Source organism: Mustelus asterias, chromosome 9 (genome assembly GCF_964213995.1).
Source record: "Mustelus asterias chromosome 9, sMusAst1.hap1.1, whole genome shotgun sequence".
Classification (NCBI taxonomy): domain Eukaryota; kingdom Metazoa; phylum Chordata; class Chondrichthyes; order Carcharhiniformes; family Triakidae; genus Mustelus; species Mustelus asterias.
The window spans coordinates 44,188,979-44,211,314 of NC_135809.1; the positions used below are offsets into that span (position 1 = coordinate 44,188,979).

The 22,336-nt window shown below is 41.4% G+C and overlaps 1 protein-coding gene and 1 long non-coding RNA gene across 3 annotated transcripts in view; one reads left to right on the forward strand and one right to left on the reverse strand.

Annotated features, from left to right (window-relative positions):
- LOC144498654 (uncharacterized) overlaps positions 1–1,275 on the reverse strand; it is a 75,697-nt gene extending 74,422 nt beyond the window's left edge. Inside the window, exon 1 of the long non-coding RNA XR_013498740.1 lies at positions 1,008–1,275. This is a non-coding gene — a long non-coding RNA (uncharacterized LOC144498654). The remainder of the gene's footprint in view (positions 1–1,007) is intronic.
- The window catches only part of LOC144498653 (peroxisome proliferator-activated receptor alpha-like), a 77,044-nt gene continuing 55,831 nt past the window's right edge, over positions 1,124–22,336 (forward strand). For both annotated transcript variants that reach the window (XM_078220098.1, XM_078220099.1), the window contains exons 1-2: positions 1,124–1,261; positions 20,580–20,819. In XM_078220098.1, coding sequence (XP_078076224.1) covers positions 20,618–20,819 — 202 coding nt within the window. In that variant the 5' untranslated portion in view covers positions 1,124–1,261; positions 20,580–20,617. The remainder of the gene's footprint in view (positions 1,262–20,579; positions 20,820–22,336) is intronic.

Below are 22,336 nucleotides of genomic sequence, written 5' to 3' on the forward strand. Positions count from 1 at the left end.
CATACTCAATCTTTTCAGTCCACCGCAAGCCCACAGTACATCCACCCAGGTCCTTCTCTGTGAAAACCGAGGCAAAATACTCATTATGCACCTCTGCCATTTCTACTGGTTCCGTACAGATTTTCCCGCCTTGATGGGAGCAGATTTAATTGTGGCATTCAAAAGGGAATTAGATAATTATCTGAATAAAAAACAAAACTGAAGGGCTGCAGAGAAAAGGCAGGGGTGTTGGAGCAGTTGAGTTGCTCAAGAGAGCTGGCATGGTGACAGGCTGAATGGCATCCTTCAATGCTATAACCATTCCATGATTCTAAGAGATCTTGCTGTTTTTGGCTGTGCGTTGTCAAAAACAAAATGACAACAGCTGACTACATAGAGGAGATTCTCATAAAGCGAATGCCACTCACTAAGTATCCGATTACTAGATGTTACAAAAACGTTATTGTATCTGAACCCACCCATAACCAGGAAACAGGTACGGGCAGTGCACAGGTTCTGAGTGAATACAAAGACTTACAATTTCATCTTTCTCTGAGTGGCTTCATGATTTTAAACACACACTCCACATTTGCCCAATTTTGTTTTTCGTAATTTTAAAAGATGGTGCCTCACGGTATCATTCTCATCAGATTATTTTGCATATAAAAGAGCTGTGACACACTGTGAAGGGTCAGGTCAATGATTTAAGGCGGATCAGATTAATCATTAGCCATTAAACACTAATCACAAGTTAACAACACGTATTTAGAACAATTATTTTTCGCCGTAAGGAGGAGGCTTTGATTGTACATATCTTCAAGGCACCAGTCATCCTCTCTCTTTATTGTACAACATCACGAACTTATTCCTGCCAATTGATAAAAATGTGGCGATCCAGGAAGATGTGGGACTTTTTTTGTTTTTTGAAAAGTGCCAGTGAATCAGTGTGTTTGCCCGCACACTGTAAACGTGCGGCCAGCGTGTGCGTTATGTTGAATGTTTTCTGGTTCAGAGAGGCACGACCTTACCTCGTGTACACACACTTCGCACAACCGCTCTGCCGGCGCGCCGCCATTGGCTCTGGGTGCTTGGAGCTCCTCCCCGCTGGCTGGCCCGTCACTTCCGTCTGTCAGCTCTCCCCCCCCCCGAAGCGTTGGCGGTTTGTTGATGGAGTGTCGGTAAACAGCTCGAGGCGGCCGCGAGCGCCTTCTGGAGCGTGCCGGAACAGTCCGAGAGCAACCGCCGAGCGCGAGCTCGGCTCATCAGCGGATGGGGAGCGCAGGTAACTTCTGACTCCCTCGGCGCTGCGAGAGGGAAGAAGGGAGAAGGGAGGTGGGGGTACAGGCATGTACGCACGGTCGTCAACAATGTAAACTGAGTGCAAAGTTGTTTGGAGGGCAGCAGGTGATGGTGTCATCCATTTAAAGAGCTGTACGGCTTTCTTTCCCTTTCCCCCTGCTGAGTGAGTTTTAACCCGGGGGCTCTGCGATCAGCCTTGACGGCGGCGGCGGGTGGTGGGTGCTCCTGCCCAGGGTTGATCGGGGCAGGACTTCGGACCTGACTTCCTGTCAAATGCTGGCACAACTTGTAATGTGTGTAATAACAGGGTTAATTTTGCTGCTTGGCAGGTGCAGCCCACGCCACGCCGGGCTTTTACAACAACACTTGTGCTGCCCATCTTTGGAGACCCAGTGAAACATTTGCTTCATCCAGACTGATGTCATCCCAGAGACCCAGTGGCGCCTCCACTCGGATTGTGCCGCTTCCCCCTCAATCTTTAAAGGGTCAAGTAACTGAAAATAATGATCAGAAAGATAAAATTTCCCCCAATATTTCAACTTTCTTTAATTTGTCCAAACGTTGTATCTGCTCGGGGGCTAAATAGTTTTCAACCATGTTACTTTAGAGGGGGGCTTTTTATAGTTTAAAAGGGTAAGATTTAAAATATATATTTAATAAATACAATAATATATTTATAATACTCTGATTCATTAGACGTGCCATGATGTTGGGTGGTAGGCAAGATTTCGTTGCAAAAGACATGATGTTTAGAGCAAATTTTCCTTGCATAGTCAATGTTTTCAAAATTTCACAGTAAGAAGTCTCACAACACCAGGTTAAAGTCCAACAGGTTTATTTGGTAGCAAATTTGCTACCAAATAAACCTGTTGGACTTTAACCTGGTGTTGTGAGACTTCTTACTGTGTTCACCCCAGTCCAACGCCGGCATCTCCACTTCAAAATTTCAACCAGTTTCTGATCAGTAGCAGTATTATTTTAGATGGCTAAAATCAGGAGGAAAATAGATGTTGACTACAGGTTTTTTTTACTAATTTTATTAAAATTGCAGCAAGTTTCTTTCAAAGGTCAACACAAGTTCATTTTTGAGTCAGAAACTTAGAAAAAATAATTTAGGGGGAGTCCAAAGATGTACAGGTTAGGTGGATTGGCCATGCTAAATTGCCCTTGTGTGTCCCAAGATGTGTAGGTTAGTGGGATAAATATGTGGGGATATGGGGTTAAGGCCTGGGTAATGGGACTCTGTCAAAGAGTCTGTGCAGACTTGATGGGCTAAATGGCCTCCTTCTGCACTAGTGATTCTATGACAAAAAAAGGATTTGCAGTCTGCTCCCCTGGGAATTAGATTAAGTGAAACAAATTTCCATTGGTCTTGGAGCTGTATGAGAAGTGAAACACAAATTCTGAAAAGACGACAATGACAACTTGTTAAACAAAAATCTTTTCTGACTAATTATTTTCAAGAATTAAATTTAAATATCACCAAAACATGGCAACAAAATACTAGATTAGAACTAGAATTAAATCACTTCCAAACCCAAAAATAAGACTAAAATATGAAAAGCTTCAATTTTGGATAAAATTAAAATTTCTCTGATTAATGCAGTATTGATTGTATCTATTGGGCGGCATCATTAAATTGTTAGCTATTCCTCTGAAAGGGGAATATCAGAAAAGAACGTTTAAATTTTAAAAAAATGTAATGACAGGTGTTGATTTTTAAAAATACTGGAGGCAGTTTCTGAAGCTAATTTTATTTGGTGAGATTATACTGATGATAAAGGGGAAAAAAAAGAAAGACTTGCATTTATATAGCATCTTCCATGACCGCAGGACATCCCAAGGTGACTTTAAAGCAATGAAGTGTACTCACTTTTGTAATGTAGGAAATGTGGCAGTCTGCTTGTGCACAGCAAATTTCTTCAAACAACAATGTGATAATGACCAGATAATCTGTTTGTGATGGCGATTTGGGGAATATATATTGACCAGATCACTTTGCTTTTCTAAATAATGCTGTGGGATCTTTACACTCGCCTAAGAGAGCAGATGGGACCTTGGTTTTAATGTTTCATCTGAATGGCAGCACTTCTGCACTGGAGTGTCAGCCTTGATTTTTGTGCTCAAGCCCTGGAACTTGAACCTCTTATCTTTTGCTTCAGAAGTGAGAATACTATCAATTGTGTTCTGGCTGACACTCCTGTTATTAAAGGAATTTTTCCTCAATAGTTGGCAGTTTATGCCTCTCCCACAGTTAAGTAGTTTACTGCCAAAGTATATTTTTATTGTGTTAATTAGGAGAGTTTCAGATTCGTTTCCCCTGTTAGGTAGATTGAGATCACCAAATAAAATTGGACGAGTGAAAGCTCAATAAAGTAAACACATGCTTTACTTCAGGTACCAATATTAATATTATTTATGTGGACAATGCTTTAATTGTTTACTGAGATCACAATATTGATAATTTCACAGTTCATGTGGAAAATAACAATGGATACTGCAGGCTTTTTATTTTTCCACGTCTTTATCTGTTTAAAAACAAAACTGAATAAGTATCAATCTCAAAATGGGATTAAAGGTGAAACTAGATATAAAAATGTATGTGCTGCTGAGACTTCAACGAAATATCATTTATTGGAAACAACTGGATGGTCTTTAGGTTTGCATAATGTTTTTTATTACATTTTATAGATATGGAAAAATTTCAGAGCTTTCTCTGAGGATTAATTTTGTATTTCAGAATTTTAGTGGGATGGGTTTTTTTTACGAATGTCACAAATAGACTTTGATTAACAATGCAATGAAGTTACTGTGAAAATACCCTAGTCACCACGCTCCGGCACCTGTTCGGGTATACTGAGGGAGAATTTAGCATAGCCAATGCACCTAACCAGCACGTCTTTCGGACTGTGGGAAGAAACCGGAGCACCCAGAGGAAACCCACGCAGACATGGGGAGAACATGCAGACTCTGCACAGACAGTGACCCAAGCTGGGAATCGAACTTGAGTCCCTGGCGCTGTGAGGCAGCAGTGCTAACCACTGCCACCGCACTGCCCTGTAGAGTCCACAATAAGAAACATGTACGATCTGTAAATGGAATAGCAAATTACTTTGTCTGGTTTGGAGAGGGGGTGCACTTTAGCTGTTTTGGATCATATCTCTCAGCTAAAGATGGTGGTGGCTTGAAAGAAGTTAAACAGGAGTTTCCTAATTAATATATTAAACATTGTATTTATCAAATGCACCTATAAATTTTGGCTTAATTTCCATTAACATTTTTTTGTGCAATGCTTCAATTATGCCTGATCATTTTTACTACGCTTGAAACATTTCCTTGGCCTATTGTGCCAGGAAGTAATTTAAAAACAATAATTTAATACTTGTGGAGATGTCCTAGAAACCACTAATGCCATTCTAAGGACCATCTTGCTATCAGACCTGAGAAACCTGCCAGTGAGTCAAATGCCACCAAATCTGCCAAATCTTAAGTTTCTTGTTCATAGTATTGCCAATCCACATGATATCCATTCCATGGGACACTGCCAAATCCTCTCCAAACAAAACCACCACCTCAATATTGCTAAACCCCATGATCCCCAACTTCTTCAGTACTATTTGCTGTGTGACCCTTCTGCAACTTGTATTTCTTGCATATCATCTTTGAGTATCCTCAGCTCGCAAACAAAGTAAATGATAAAGATTAATTACTTTGGTAAAGGATATATAAAAGAAATGCCACATATATTTGAATATAAGAATAACCAAGGCCACCGATTTACAGTTTTCACAGAAAACAAACAATAAATACCATGTATATTTGAATACAAGAGTAACGAAGACCACCATTTAGCTTTTGCAGAAAATGAATAGTCCGAGCATTCAACCCAAAACACAGATAAAATCTAATACAATCAGTTTTCTCCAATTAGTCAGTCGCCATAAATTGATAGCCCTGATGTATTGTGCATTGCATGGCATAAAATGCATATTGTTACAGAATAATATATCCGAGGAGTCACGGGCTGTGCATATGTGTCTGATAGTTCCAGGATAGGAGATGGAATCTTGATAACTTAGTTCCTCAAGCAATGACAGGACCATTTTTAGGTTTCGAATCCAACCTTTCATGAGTGCTCTTTGCAGTTGCTCTTTACCAGAGCAATCAATTAAAAGCCTGCCTCTGGGCTCCCCAGCCAACCATGGAGGGATGGTAGGATGATGTACCTATCCTGTCAAAGGAGGAATTTGTAATTAAAGGGACCAGGACATGTTTAAGGGCAGTTCACCAGCAACAACACGGGAATGGAGAGGAGCCCTAGAAAGGCTGTCCCAAGATCACTCGTGCTTACCTGGAAGTCGTGCTGTTGGATTTGAGAGGCTGTATTGAGGGTGAACTCTCCAAACGACAGAAGAAAAAGGATGACCTCTGCAACCATGCAACCTTGCTTGGAAGAAGCTGAGGAAGTCAGAAGGTGTGATTCTGCCATCGTGGAGACAAGCACCAAGAGAATCTAGGAAGAGCCTTGAGACAGTGACAGGCATGTGCCATAACTATTTTAGGTTTCCAAGGACCATGGCATGTTTAAGGGAAGTTTACTGTCCGCAACATAAGAATTCGGAGGAGATCTGGATAATCTGATTTTCCCATCATTCTCCTGCTTAGCATGCCTGAGGTCAATGCACCTTGCAGCTCCACTCATTCCTTTTCTTGCAGGCACTTCAATCCTAGTCAGCACCACCGAGGTTCACTCGCCTTCGACCTAATGCCCATTTGGACCCATCGCTCTTGGTCATCCTTTGCAAATGGTGTCCTTACATCTTCTTCACGTATACTGTTACAAATGCATGCATCTCTCTGGTTTTTTTCTTGCAGGATAAGAAAACACACAACTTGGGGAGTCGCAGGGACCTGGTGGGGAGGTCGTAGTTACTTGGGACGACAGTGACACTTCAGTGACAGGCACTTTGGTCATGGCGACGTGAGCTCATCTGGTCCACTAGGAAGGAGGTCTTGTTTCAAGAGACTCACAGCAATTTGCCATGAGAGCCCAAGCATCCTGATGCACTGGAGCTCAGACATGAAGAGAAGGCTGATCCTTTGCCTGTAGTCCTGTTGTGAGGGTCATACCTCCTTCCAGATGGATTGGGTTGCCAATCTCATCTGCCTTATGTAGGGATATCTTGCTGCTGCTCTTGAACCTCAGCAGAGGTGGAAGGGGGAGTTGCATACGCTGCTTCCATGCCATCATAAAGGCTGGCAACAGGGAAGTGCAGCTAAACATAAGTGATGTGGTAAACAGGTGACGTGCGTTCCAACCAGTTGGCAATCACCTGTTAAGCAGTGAAAGCATTCCCTGAGTGCAGAAATGTTTTGAACAGTGATTAATCAATGGTAACTGTTCAAATTTGTCAGTTTCAACATCAATCTATAACCTCGTGGCCTGCCATATCCCTCACCCTCGTTCAATGAGGAGTGCAGGAGAACATGTCAGGAACAGGACCATGCATACCTAAAAATGAGGTGCCAGCCTGTTGAAGCTGTGACACGCTTTCGGGCTTCGGTTGATAGATGGCAGGTAACAATCATGCCACACGAATGCTAGACAATGATCATCTCAAACAAGAGCGATCTAACAATCTGTCCTTGACATTCAACACTTTACCTTTGCTAAACACTTCACCATCAATATCCTGGGGATTACCATTGACCAGAAACTTATCTGGACCAGACACATAAGCATTGATTACAAGAGCAGGCCAGAGGCTTGGAATTCTGTGAATCCACCTCCTGACTCCCATCAAAGGTTCAAGTCAGGAGTGTGACAGAAAACTCTCCACTCTACAGGATGTGGGCAACTCTGGCATTCCAGGAGCTCCAGCAAAAAGCAGCCTGCTTAATTGGCAACCCCCATCCACCACCTTTAAACAGTCACTCCACCACCAAAGCACAGTGACAGAAGTGTGTATCATGTACCAGTGGACTGCAACAGTTCTAAAAGGTGGCTCACCGCCACCACCTTCTCAAAAGCAATTAGGGATGGGTATCAAATGCTGACCTTACTTATATCCTTGAAAGAATTTTAAAAAAATGTTATTTGATCACAAGTTTCTTACTCTACTTCAACACAATCACTAGCTACTAGATAATAATGTAAGTTCAATGTGTAAAAAATACTTTTATCTTGGTCTGTACAAGATTGCGAGGAAAAATGGCAGCTCAGTTTTAATTGAATCAGATGTTAATTTTTTTTCATTTATTCATGGGACATGGACATTGTGGCTGGCCAGCATTAGTTGCCCTTGAGAATGTGGTGTCACAAAATCTGCAGTGATATTGTTAATAACAAATTGATACACTTTCTAGTGCGACAATTGGATGGTTAACTTCATTATTGTTTAGGCTTGTTAATATATTTCAGTCTTGTTATCTTGGAATGATGACATGGGTATTTTGAACCTTTATAAGAATTACAATTTTATGAACCCAGATCAAATTGTCACTTTTCTAGGTTCTAAACATAAAAGACAAACTCAACTTAATGGTGAGCCTGATCCAACATTCTTGGACCAAGTGTGGACTATATTCAGCAAAAGATATTTAAACATACGGGAAATTGGTATGCATTTTGCCCTTAGGGGCATAAAACAAGCACTATGTGTATCTCTAAGCCCAATATCCTGCACCTGTACCTAATCTGTTCCAGCAGAATGATCATTACCATATAGATCTCCAATATTTTGAGTCTGTAGGAAATCAGCATTGGGATAAATTGAAGTATGCAAAGAAAAGTAATGTACCTGTTTCAGGATCCTTCTGCAAAATTTGTCATAGTGCAAATCTGACTTATTTTTCCAGTTATTAATTAAACAGCGGGTCTTAAAAGTAACTCTGGAGGCAGCTGAAGAAATTGTAAGGAAAGTTGTTTTATGTCCCTGCTGACTGAAACGCATTCCCGTGCACCTGATTACTCCATGTATTGGGCATTGTGGTATAAAAGCAGGGAGAGTATCTTCCACTACACTCTGAAAATGCTCAGTCTTTGTTTTGTTCCCATATGCCCACTCGTGAAAACAATCTTCCTACCACTGTTAATAGTAATGGACTAACAGTAAGGTCCCAAGTTTCACTCATGCCTTCACTGGCTGCTTCTCTCTTACTGTCACTCCCCAGTCACCATGTTGTGCTGCTACTGGCCCTAATTCTGCCGCAAATACTGGACCCAATGCCCACCTTACCCCCTTCCTCAATCATTCTGAACTCAAGCCTCCAGTTTCCCTCTCTATTCTGCCCAGCCTTGCATACTCACACTATCACCATTTTCCTGGTCTTCTCCTTAATTGCCCCCTATTTGCCAGAGTCTCCTTTCTATCCCCAATTCACCTTCTTCCAGACCCTTTTCTCTGTTCCCAGTACCCAATCTCTTCTCTGTGCCTGCCATACCAATCGCTTGGTCTCACTTCCACTGCCCTAACAATCCAAATATTGGTGCATGTGACCACATCTCTCCCCCCCCCCCCCCCTCCATAAATCAATCTCTCTCTCACTCTGCACCTTACCACTCCTTGCATTTGATGATTTATGTGCAAAAACAAATTTTTGAAGTCTGCATAAAGGAGGCAGATTAAAGACAAAATTGTCCCTTTTTTAGGAAGTTAGTTTGATAGAAATGTGTTAGTGGTGGTGGCGGCACAGAATCTAATGAGGAGTATTGGAGGCTGGGCTGCATTTTGTGTCAAAAAACAGACAATGATCAAGAATTCATGAGTAGCTGTCCAGCATGTCCTTGGAGTGGGATACTCAGTTTAGACAAACATACACATTTGTTGGCACGGTGGTTAGCACTGCTGCCTCACTGGTTAGCACTGCTGCCTCACAATACTATGGACTCGGGATTGATTCCAGCTTTGGGTGACTGTGTGGAGTTTGCATATTCTGCCCGTGTCTGCGTGGGTTTCCTCCGGGTGCTCCGGTTTCCTCCCACAGTCCAAAGATGTGCAGGTTAGGTGGATTGGCCTGCTAAATTGCCCCTCAGTGCCCAAAAATGGGTAGGTTAGGTGGATTAACCAGTCTTGCATATTGTATGTTTGCACAAAATGAGATTACAATTTTAAACAATTATGGAGGTGCCAATGAACAGAAACAGACAGTAGAAAGCAGGCAATACTATTTCCACATACTGCCCAGACTGACCCTCATATTTCAATAAGTTTTCCCAGTAGTGATTTAGTTGCACTGAACAGAGAAATACTCCATATACATTTGTAGATGATATTAAGTCTAGAATGTATTACCAGATTTCAGTATCCAACAGATATTTGAAGCAAGGAGCCCAGACAGTGTTGTGTTAAATCAGTCAACCATTAACAAATTGTACACAGTAAGCTTCCTAAATTAGAGTTTGCCCTCAATGAACTGAAAGCACTGTTCCCATGTTGCAGTCTTTGACATTCAGTATCATTGCAGAATTTTGGCCTGCTCCTTACCAACCCCCACTTGTTTATCTGAATGAACCTGTTCACTCTTATCAATTTGAATAAACCCATTCACCCTGACATCGCACTCGCAACTATTTTGAGTACTGCAAGTTATTAACAACCTTCAGAATATTTAAAATCTGCAATAAAAACATCAAATGGTGCAGTACAGTCTTCATTCAAAATACTAGAGTATGAGTGAACCAAAACAAGTGTGTGGAAACTACCATCCAGAAATTTGGTGGTGTCATGTCTGTTTTTTGTGTCGTCCAGCTGTAAGTTTCTCCATGGAGATTATCAGGGTTAGTCAGTGTTTGAGTAACATGTTTTTTTTTCTGGGTTGGGTTCGATCCAGCTAGTTTTTCAAACCTTTGGTAGTGGAGAGGAGCATTGCTTTTGGAAGCTACAGCAAAACTTCTACTTTGAGGACAGTTTTAAGTATGAATGGAGGTTTAGCTGAGGATTGTAATTAAATCCTCTGACTTCAATATTCTCTAGCTCAGAGGATCTTCAGATAACAGCCTTAATAGTTTATTTTCATCCTGCACCCTATGAAGCAGGCCTGTATTGTCTTTTCAATTATTTTTCATATGTTGCCCTCTGTTACAATTTGCTACAAAGATGAGTGAGGAAAAAGTCCTAAAGCAACTCATGGGTCTGAAGGACACATTGTTGACAGTTCTTTAATGAAATAAGAATTAAACATGATTATATGGACACTTTTGGCCTTTGAGTTGCAACTTACCTTTATGCATGTGGCACACATACATTTTATTTATAAATTAAAAATAGCAACTAATCTGTTGAGCAGGTTTTAAGTTTACAATTTCTATTGCTTTTTTTCATTGTAACTGCAATTTTTAAATGAGCACCACCGTTAAATCGATGGATAAAAAATAATGGACAATGTGGCTGTGATTTTCCATTATGTCTGGCTGGTGGGTGACATTCCCTGCTGTTTATTATAAGTTGGTAAAATAATGTACTGTATGGGAATACCTTTTCCTGTGGCTGCAGGAATTTATGATGTGGCCCTATACTGAAGAAACTAATTGTTTAAGATTTGCTGAGAAATGAACATACATTATTCTTTTGTACTTGCATTGTCGTAAAATTTCCCTTTTTTTTAGATAATTGTAATCCTTTTTAAATTTTATTTTTTAGAAATCTTATGTATTGTTGCTTTAGCCAGTGAATTATATTTTTGACATGCTGTTACTTCTAATATAGATTAGCAGACACTGAACAAAGCTGCTTTTGTATTTAAGATAATGATAACTCCATTTTAAAACCAGAGTCAAATTACAGCTTTTGGCCATGAGTCAAATTATTTCTATAAATCAAGAATGCATGCCTGCATATTCACTTACGGCCTATTAGAGTATTCCTCTGCTGGTGTTTGGTATCAGCTAGTAAGTGGTGGTTGCCCAGAATCTAGTACTACGGTTTTTTCAAAGTAAATTGAAAAGAATGAATTCTGCATTTAGAAAGTAGAATATCTATGCCAAAGTAATTGGGAAAACTGTACTTTAATAATTAAATTGCAGCATAATTTTTCTGATTAAAAGTACCAGCATCCAGGCAATTAAAAAAATAATATCTATATATTAATTTATAATTAAGTGTAGCAACTTCCCTTGAGTAGAATTGGTAGTAAATTGTGTTTTGTCTTTGTTTAAAGAATTGGATTGTATAGGTATATATCTTTGAGCATTTTCCACAGGGAGAATTTGAAAGTAGGATTAATGTACTCAAATCCAGTGTTTAAAGCAAGTATATCCATGCAATTTGGGAGATGTCTGAGACAATAGGTAGTTAAGAAACAATGGAGGAACTATACTTTGCTCAGTATGCAGATCACCTTGTGGGAAAGGCGGAACAAATTTGCATGGAAATTGCAGAGATGCAAGAATTAGAGTAATTACACTGATGGTCTTTACTATCCTAGTCTATATTTGAATAATTAATGGGTAAAGGGCAGAGAGAGGCAAGGGTTCCTCAATTGTTTTCAGGAGAATTTTACAAATCAATATGTTTCTAGTCCAACAAGAAAGAAGGTATTGCTGGAACTGGTCCAGTCATCAGTGGTGGGACATTTAGAGGACAGTAAGTATAGTTCTGCTTTTTGGCTAAGATCAGGGGTGAATTTTCCTGTTCTGCCCGCCATGGGAATCATAGCGGGTGAGCGGTGGACCATGGAAAGGTCCGTTGATCTCGGGCGGGATTATCTGGTTTCAGGGCAAGCGCGGCTGGAAAATCCCGCCCCAAGTGTTGGATAAAGCCCATGATGGGATGCAATATCTTGTCAACTTGGATCTTTTTTTGTCTCCCTTGTGGGGATCATGAATGGGATTTTGAATTTGGTTTTTGGAGCAAGCAAGGAATGGATTTGGGTTTGCCTGGTCCATTCTGAGCATTGGCTTTGTAACTTTAAGGATGGAGTAAAAATATTTTAAAAATCATACGGTTTAGATTGGCAAAGGAAAAGGACAAGGAGCAATCAGTAAAATAATTAATTAGAGGAGGGCCAATTTCAATAGGACAAGAACAGATTTGGTTCAGATAAATTGGAATCCAAGGTAGGCAGACAAAACTGTAATGGAACAGTGGGCTGCTATTAAAGGGGAGATGATTTGTGCACAATCAAGATACATTCCCATGTAGGGATAGGCCCCAGGCAGACAAATCCAGAACTCCTTGGATGACAAAAGAGATAAAGGTTGAGATGAGGCAAAAAAAGGATTCGTATGACTGATGTCAGGTGAATAAAATAATTGAGAAACAGTCTCAATATTGAAGATTTGACATAATTTCCTGACATGCTGTGTCTTTCTTAACTATGACTTCAGTGTCATTGTTCATACACGGTATGTTCTCTCTCAAGCCTCCTCATATGATCTATGTCCATATGTGATTGATTGAAGTTGTTGAAATATGTCACATCGCAATGATTCTGGTATGATGACCTGCTTGCCTTTGAAGATGACTCTGTAGGATATTCTTAGCTCTTCCCGATAAGCCCAAAGCTGCTTCAGATGCTTGTGGACAGCCTGAATGGAGTCTGGTCATCCTTCTATAATAATTTTTCAGAGTTCCTGCAGCCATTGAGTATTTTGTTGACTCCTCCTGTGGTTGCTGACACTTGCATTGTGCGACATTCACCAGGTTAACGTGTAGAACGTCTTCAAGTTTAATGTCAACAAGTTGACCTGTAGATCTATGGCCACATCTGCTATCTTCGCTGGATTTGGGAGCCTGCTGAATGTATCGGATGTGACCATCAAGTTACCAGGATTATACTGTACCTCTTAGTTGTAGCTGTGAATCTTTACTAGTAGACATTGCTGCCTCGGCAATAAACAAGGTAATGATTTCCTTCAAAAGGAAAACCCCAAGGCTTTTTACTCTTATGTGAGGAATAAAAGAATGACCAGGGTGAGGTCAGGGCCGGTCAAGGACAGTAGTGGGAACTTGTGTATGGAGTCAGTAGAGATAGGCGAGGTGATGAATGAATACTTTTCTGCAGTGTTCACCAAGGAGAGGGGCCATGTTTTTGAGGAAGAGAAGGTGTTACAGGCTAATAGGCTGGAGGAAATAGATGTTCGGAGGGAGGATGTACTGGCAGTTTTGAATAAACTGAAGGTCGATAAGTCCCCTGGGCCTGATGAAATGTATCCTAGGATTCTTTGGGAGGCAAGGGATGAGATTGCAGAGCCTTTGGCTTTGATCTTTGGGTCCTCGCTGTCCACGGGGATGGTGCCAGAGGACTGGAGAATGGCGAATGTTGTTCCTCTATTTAAGAAAGGGAATAGAAATGACCCTGGTAATTATAGACCGGTTAGTCTTACTTCGGTGGTTGGTAAATTGATGGAAAAGGTCCTTAGAGATGGGATTTACGACCATTTAGAAAGATGCGGATTAATCCGGGATAGTCAGCGCGGATTAATCCGGGATAGTCAGCACGGATTCGTGAAGGGCAAGTCGTGCCTCACAAATTTGATAGAATTTTTTGAGGAGGTAACGAAGTGTGTTGATGAAGGTAGGGCAGTTGATGTCATATACATGGATTTTAGTAAGGCGTTTGATAAGGTCCCCCATGGTCGGCTTATGATGAAAGTGAGGAGGTGTGGGATAGAGGGAAAGTTGGCCGATTGGATAGGTAACTGGCTGTCTGATCGAAGACAGAGGGTGGCGGTGGATGGAAAATTTTCGGATTGGAGGCAGGTTGCTAGCGGAGTGCCGCAGGGATCAGTGCTTGGTCCTCTGCTCTTTGTGATTTTTATTAATGACTTAGAGGAGGGGGCTGAAGGGTGGATCAGTAAATTTGCTGATGACACCAAGATTGGTGGAGTAGTGGCTGAGGTGGAGGGCTGTTGTAGGCTGCAAAGAGACATAGGTAGGATGCAAAGCTGGGCTGAAAAATGGCAAATGGAGTTTAACCCTGATAAATGTGAGGTGATTCATTTTGGTAGGACTAATTTAAATGTGGATTACAGGGTCAAAGGTAGGGTTCTGAAGACTGTGGAGGAACAGAGACATCTTGGGGTCTATATCCACAGATCTCTAAAGGTTGCCACTCAAGTGGATAGAGCTGTGAAGAAGGCCTATAGTGTGTTAGCTTTTATTAACAGGGGGTTGGAGTTTAAGAGCCGTGGGGTTATGCTGCAACTGTACAAGACCTTGGTGAGACCACATTTGGAATATTGTGTGCAGTTCTGGTCACCTCACTATAAGAAGGATGTGGAAGCGCTGGAAAGAGTGCAGAGGAGATTTACCAGGATGCTGCCTGGTTTGGAGGGTAGGTCTTATGAGGAAAGGTTGAGGGAGCTAGGGCTGTTCTCTCTGGAGCGGAGGAGGCTGAGGGGAGACTTAATAGAGGTTTATAAAATGATGAAGGGGATAGGTAGAGTGAACGTTCAAAGACTATTTCCTCGGGTGGATGGAACTATTACAAGGGGGCATAACTATAGAGTTCGTGGTGGGAGATACAGGAAGGATATCAGAGGTAGGTTCTTTACGCAGAGAGTGGTTGGGGTGTGGAATGGACTGCCTGCAGTGATAGTGGAGTCAGACACTTTAGGAACATTTAAGCGGTTATTGGATAGGCACATGGAGCACACCAGGATGATGGGGAGTGGGATAGCTTGATCTTGGTTTCAGATAAAGCTCGGCACAACATCGTGGGCCGAAGGGCCTGTTCTGTGCTGTACTGTTCTATGTTCTATGTTCTATGTTCTATGTCTAAATCTCTAGCAGCTTATGACCATTTTCTACCATAAATCTCGTTGAATAAGTTGGTGTGAAAATACATAATTCCAAACACCAAGGCTACTCTTTCTCACTCTGGACAACATCATAAATGCAATGGGTTTACCTTTCTGTAATATCGATGCAAACATGACCCCAACTTCTGCCATTTGAATGCTCGTGCTCACATTTCTGCCGTTGGCCTGCTGCAATGTTACAGTGAAACCCAATGCAAACTGGAAGAACCTCCTCTTCCGCAGAGACCCTTTATAGCCTTCTTGAGTTCAATTTCAGACCATGAACTCTGTCCTCCATTTTGATCACTTTTTAAAAGATTTGCCCAATCACCGTCCCCCACAGGGTCACTCTGTAGCTTTTTTCTTGGGTTTCTGAAAGCGTTGACCCTTATTCTGCGATGAACATGTTTTGCTATCTGAACTTTGCCTCTATCAGCACCGTCCTTAGTTTCTTAACATTTCATTAGCCTCTTTGTCTTGTGTCCATGACATGTTTCTGAAATCCTGAACTCTCTTCTATCCCAAACCTTTTTTGCTACATTCGTTCCACCCCACTCTCCGACAGTATAAAATCCAACACATCTAGAATCATAGAATAGAATCCTACAGTGCAGAAGGAGACCATTCGGCCCATCAAGTCTGCACCAACCACAATCCCGCCCAGCCCCTATCCCCATAACCCCATGCATTTACACTAGCTAGTCCCCCTACACTGAGGGGCAACTTAGCATCGCCAATCCACCTAACCTGCATATTGGTGGACTGTGGGAGGAAACCGGAGCACCCGGAGGAAACCCACACAGACACAGGGAGAATGTGCAAACTCCATACAGACAGTGACCCAAGCCAGGAATTTCTACCTCTTCAGCTCTGAAGAAGTCATATGGACGCGAAACATTAGCTATGTTTCTTTCTCCAGAGATGCTTTCAAACCTGAATTTTTCCAGCATTGTTTTTTATGTCACTTGTCCTAACATCTGCTTATTTGACTTGGTATCACATTTTCTGATAATGCTCTTGTGAATCTCCTTGGGACGTTATACTACATTAAAAATATGTCTAAATAAATTCCCAAAATGCCAATTCTAAGTGTTACTTTAAGAAAGGCTTGCATTTGTAAGGCACTGCGACAGGGATTCTTCAGGGCGAAGTCCCAGACCCAATCATCTAAGTTGCTTCATCAATGATCTTCCTTCCATGATAAGGTCAGGTGTGGTGATGATTACAGTGTTCAGTTCCATTCACATTTCCTGTAAGCATCAAGTCCTAGACAACATTGAGGCTTGGACTGATAAGTAGCAAGTGTCAAACAATGACAAAGAACCTAGCCGTCTCCCATGATTTTCAACAGCATTACCATCACTGAATTCCCTACCATTGTGGGTAGCACCATTGACCCGAAAGTACAGTGATCAGGTTAGAGGTTGGGAATCCTCAGTGAGTGTCTCGCCTCAACCATTCCCAAAACCTTTCTCCAAAGCACAATTCAGGAGTGATGGAATACTCCCATTTTCTTGGATTAGTACAGCTCCAATAACACAAGCTTGACACCACCCAGGATCATGTATCTGCTTGATTGGCTCACTGTGGTTTCAGTTTGTGGCATCTATAAGATGGCACCTTTGACAGTGCAGAACATTGCTGTGTATTGCATTGGAGTGTCAGCCTAGATTTTTTTTCCACCCAAGTCTCTAGTGGGACTTTATAACTGAAGTACTCTACTAATAGCGAGTTGGATTTCTGGGATTAACCAGCAGAGGAGAGAGAGACAGTTCTCATTACAAGAACATTAAAGAACCAGGAGAGTTTTCACCTGGGGCAGCTATGCTCAAGATGCATGTGACACCTCTGTTAAAACAGGAGTCAACAACTATGATATAACTGGAGACCCACAACCTTCTGACTCCGACAAGAGGGCTACCAACTGAACCATGGTTGACATAAAAGGAAGTAGCAGGTTGTTGGATCTCCCAAGCTTTTGCTAGGCCAGAATGACACATTGCCACCTCCAGCAAGACCAGAAGACGACCCTAAATTTACAGGCACCACTTCTGCTGCTGTAATTGCTGCCAGCATCTACTTACTTCTCTGTTGACTCTATAAATCAGTTGAGTAGACTAGTTCGGTGACATGGAGGTTGAGTTGTCCTGAAATATACATACTTTGTCCCTGTCTTCCCCTAGTGCTGATGCACTCCTCCTGCATGTTCATCCAGCTGCATGGTGTAGTCCACAGGTCATGGTAGCTTTGTGTTATGATCTCTATTGAGACCAGTAATTCTTTTTTTAGAAATCGAAAACCCAGGTGTTTAAAGAATGAAGCCACAAGGTTTACCATTTAAAGCAAAATAATTTTACTACACAAGAATCCAACAACATGAATACTAATAACTGCACTCCTATCTTCAGTAGTTATGTTAAAGATATTAAAAATACAGTGAACGCAGTTGTTTAGACTTTAAACTGAATTTCTTCACTCAGATTCCCTTTAAATTGCACCCAAAAAACTATATATATATAAAAAGAATTGGAAGATTAACCACTTGGTCTGAGTACTGCTTCAAAGATTCATATGAAGGTTGAGATTTTTTGGGCCTTCGACTTCTGGCAGGATTTCCCCTTCAAAGTTTCTCCAGTTATATCATCGTTGTTGACTCCTGTTTTAACAAAGGTGTCACATGCATCTTGAGCATAGCTGCCCCAGGTGAAAACTCTCCTGGTTCTTTAATGTTCTTGTAATGAGAACTGTCTCTCTCTCCTCTGCTGGTTAATCCCAGAAATCCAACTCGCTATTAGGTGAGTACTTCAGTTATAAAGGTTTTTAAAATCCCTTCTAGTCAACACACACATGGAAATTCAATTGAATCTTGCTTTAAAGAGCTGCTTCCTGCATCTAGAAATCATAGAAATCATAGAAACCCTACAGTGCAGAAGGAGGCCATTCGGCCCATCGAGTCTGCACCGACCACAATCCCACCCAGGCCCTACCCCCACATACTTTTACCCGCTAATCCCTCTAACCTACATATCCCAGGACTCTAAGGGGCAATTTTTTAACCTGGCCAATCAACCTAACCTGCACATCTTTGGACTGTGGGAGTTTTGTTCTAAAGCTAAAAATTCAACCCAATATTCAACATTTGATGATGGCTACCAATAGATTTTTTTATTGGTAGGCAAATCTATCCTAATCTACCCTGCAGCCCTTGTGATTATAAATTCTATTCAATCATTTAAATAGTTTTGTTCTAAAGCTAAAAACCAAACTGCACCCAGGAATCTACTCAACCCTATAAGTAACTTTTGGTTGAGCCTTTTCAATGTAATTTGTCTTCCAGGCAGCTTGACAACATGATCAGTTACTGGAGCAAGCTGCCAAACCTAATTCTTAAAGGGACCACCATCTCAACATGTGTTTTTTTCCCCCTAAAAGCATATGGGCCATCATGCTTGCATCTTCCTTACATAGTCTTTCAGCATGGAGAATCCAGTAAGCATCAAAACTTGCAGATATTGGCATGCAAGGTCTTAATAACATTAGTTATGGTGTTTCTGAGCGCATGTGACTGCTCTTCAAAATGCCACTGGAGATGCCATGCAGTCCATAGTTGGCTGCAGTTCCTTTTAAGTGATCAGATTGCACAGATAGGAGTCGTGATTTTTGTCCATGCTACTGTGAATGGTTTTTTAAATGCATTTTCAAAGGACTCAATAAATTAATGGTGCTTAGAAATCAACCATCTTTTATAGGCAGATCCTAGATGCCAACAGTCCCAATATTCAACATTTGATGATGGCTACCAATAGATTTTTTTATTGGTAGGCAAATCTATCCTAATCTACCCTGCAGCCCTTGTGATTATAAATTCTATTCAATCATTTAAATAAAATCTTGCAACATACTTGTCTGATCTTTTCTATACATTAGAATTCCTATGTTCAAGGACATGAAGCTTAACATTCTTTCTATTGCCATAAACCTCTGCTAAGGACCAGATCAGAAACGCCAAGGTATTTTATGAAGTCAGCCTAGGCCCTAACTTTTATATTTGATTTTGGTATTAGGATGAGCATAAGGTGGTTCACTCCAGGTTTGATTCAAGTGACCCATTAGGAAGCTTTTATTAAAACAAACTTTATTTAAGAACACGGTTAGAATATAACAAAAAGAATTAGCATTACCTTTACTGGTCTCATTGCTGCAACAGCAATGATCAGTTTAGATCTCAAACCAATTTATTTTTAAAAAGGAAATACTATGTTGTCAATTAATTATTGTCCACATGTAACCTCAGTACTAAAGTGGCAATAAAGTTCAGCTACAGTAACCTTTTTAACTGAAAATATGATATTTTTATTCAGATAATCTATCAAAATCTAATTGTCCTTTCCATTTCATCATTCTGTTTAGAACTTGTACAAGTGTTGTTTTTTTCCAAACACAAGTGTGTGACATGGAATCCTCAGTATTGGGGTAAATCTGGATAACACATCTTATTGTTGACCACCATTTACTATTCTTTATACACTATGTAACATGAAATGTAGGCCTCGATTCTCCCAAAAGTGCTGAATTGGTGGGAGAACTGTTCTAAATCCTGACTATTTTCTCAGTTCAGCTTCTCATCTGAATCTGTGTGTACTGCAGAGGTCCCAGTCGGGAATCTCATTAAAAATCCAGGGGGGCGGGGCTATTCATGCTGGAGTTTGACAGTTCTGGAAATCTGCGCATGCACAGTCGTCCCGATCTGTCAGACTCCCCATTTGCTGGCCAGCGATTGAGCTGGCCAGCCTGGCACCCCTACAGTGCTGCCCCTCCAGCACCATCCCTCCCCTCTCCCCCAACGGCCCGATCACGGACCGTGCTCCCCCCCGCCCTGGAGCGCACCGATGTACAGTCCACCCCCCCACACCCTTCACTCCGGCAGACCAGCCTGCCCCAATCGCTGCCCTCCCTCCATCCCAGACCAATCCAGTCTGCAGAGTGGCAGCGGGCCCCCCACCGATCACCTGATGCCCGGTGGACAGTGCCAAGGTACCCCTTGGGCAGTGCCGGGGACATAGGATGGCACTGCCAGGGTGCCCATGCCCAGAGGGCACCATCCCCACTCCCCCCCCCCCCCCCCCCCCCCCTGCTGCCCAACCCCGGGGGGCCCAATTGCCCCCCTCATTCCAGCAGGGTCTCCCGCTAGTTTCCCGAATGTGGAGAGCTGGTCTGTACCCCGCCGGAATGAAGTACTCCTGGCGGGGTGGGAGATTCAATCGGGACCTGAAAGGTCCCAATAATGAGCTAATAAACATATTTCAAATACATTCAAAAAAGATTTAAGTTACTTACCTGCCTTCCTGCCGGTTTCCAGCATGGTCTGACCAGCAACTGTTTGCCGGCTTTGGGAGATGTGCATGCGTTCCCGGCGCACGCGCTAATCCCTGTTCAAGGCTGCAGACAGAAAAGTTGTGGGTCGCGATGGGAGAATCGCGGCCGTAATTTCTCATTTTGATGGAAAACAAATTTCAGTAAAAATGTACATTTAACTGGGTGAACTGATTTGTTTTTCCAGACTAATGACTGCTGTACTGCCAGACAGTGTCCCCTGGAATGGTAGACACACAGATCCACTCTAACCCATTATCGCTGCTGGAAAATGACTCTGGGACCCCCTTGGCTGGAGAATTGGTACAGGAAATGGAGAATGTACAAGACATTTCACAATCTGTGGGGGACAACAGTTCAGAGACATTCAGCATTGATGAGAACCTGACTTCAGGAAATGGTCCTGGATCAAATGAAACTGTACCAGGTAGGGGAATTTACTTTGATTAGGCAATGATTTTTCCAAATGTTTCTGAGAGTGAACAACTGGTCCATGTAAATATGATTACAGTGCATCAGGCTTTACTACTGTTGTGCTATGACAAATCAAACATTCTGCTCTCAGAGAGAATAGAACCAAATATTGGCAACCTTGTACTCAAATTAGTCAATTTGCGATTAGACAAATCCTGATAGAAATGCCACCTGAGTTGGTTTTCGGGCTTGAATCCATCTATAGAGGGCTATGTTAACTCGTTGAAGGGTTGTGTTCATAGGTCATACCTCCATAAACTGTTTGGGAGCACAACTTATACACTGCTACTATCAATATACAGATTTTTACACTTACAGCACAGAAGGTGGTCATTCAGCCCAAGGATTAGGAGGACTGTTTATCACAACCTGAGTCCTTGATACATTTTGTTTGATACCGTTACCCATGTTACATTAAAATTGATGTTTGCATTTCAATGACCCATGCGTTTTATCTAGACTCTAGTGAAGTTGACAGATATTCCCAGTACATCTAATATGCCATATTTTCCTTATTTTTGTTTTCATTAATGTGGTTAATAACTGGGAATATTACGAGATTTCTAAAAATCTACAGCTCGATCGACTTCTGTACTCTTGTCAGGTTTTTAAAAAAAATTAAGTTGACACAATGAATGAAGAACCACCTAACACAGCAACAAATATTGCTGAGATGCCAAGAGTACTACTGCAGTAATCAGATTTGTAGTTTAAAGAGAGTGCTTGCATTTCACTCTTTGTCCTTTGCTTTCAAGCAGCAGAGTTGCCCATTTTTCTTTGCTTCCACCAATCTATATCTTTAGAGTGGGAAATAGCAATACAATCCACTCTTTTGTTAAAACCTCTTTGTAGACCATTTTCCTGGACAGTTAGGAAGAATTTGGTCACTAATACTAGTTGCCCCAATCCAAATTGTTTTGTTTTCGTGTTCACATGAAAATTGAGTCTGTTAACTTGGTAACTCAAACAAGTGAGCATTCTGAAAGGCATCATCTCAATGGTGCCTTTTACATTTATTTATTTTGGTCCATGATAAAATATTAGAACCTTTTTTACCCTACCATAGGAGAAAAAATTGTGGTACTAATTCTCAGATGACATTAATTGTTTTAATAGCAGTAAAGGTAAGTTTGGGACATTTGAAAGATTTGTACATTTCACAAGCTGTATAATAATTTCAATCAATTCTGACCAAATAAGAGTAACCACCCTAATCCTGGAAAGCAACCACCTAACTTTACAATAAATGGAGATTGTAAATGACCTAGATCAGAGAAACGCATGTAGATGCACCAAATTAACTTTAGAACCAAGTGCATAAATAGATTGATGAGGAAAAACAACAAATGACCAAGTTTCCCTCTTGAGGATATGGGGCTGATCAGCAATTTATCATTGCGAGAAGTTAAATTGGTATAATTCAAAAGAGGGATTTTAAACAAAGTGGAGAGAAGTGAGAGTTCATGGAAA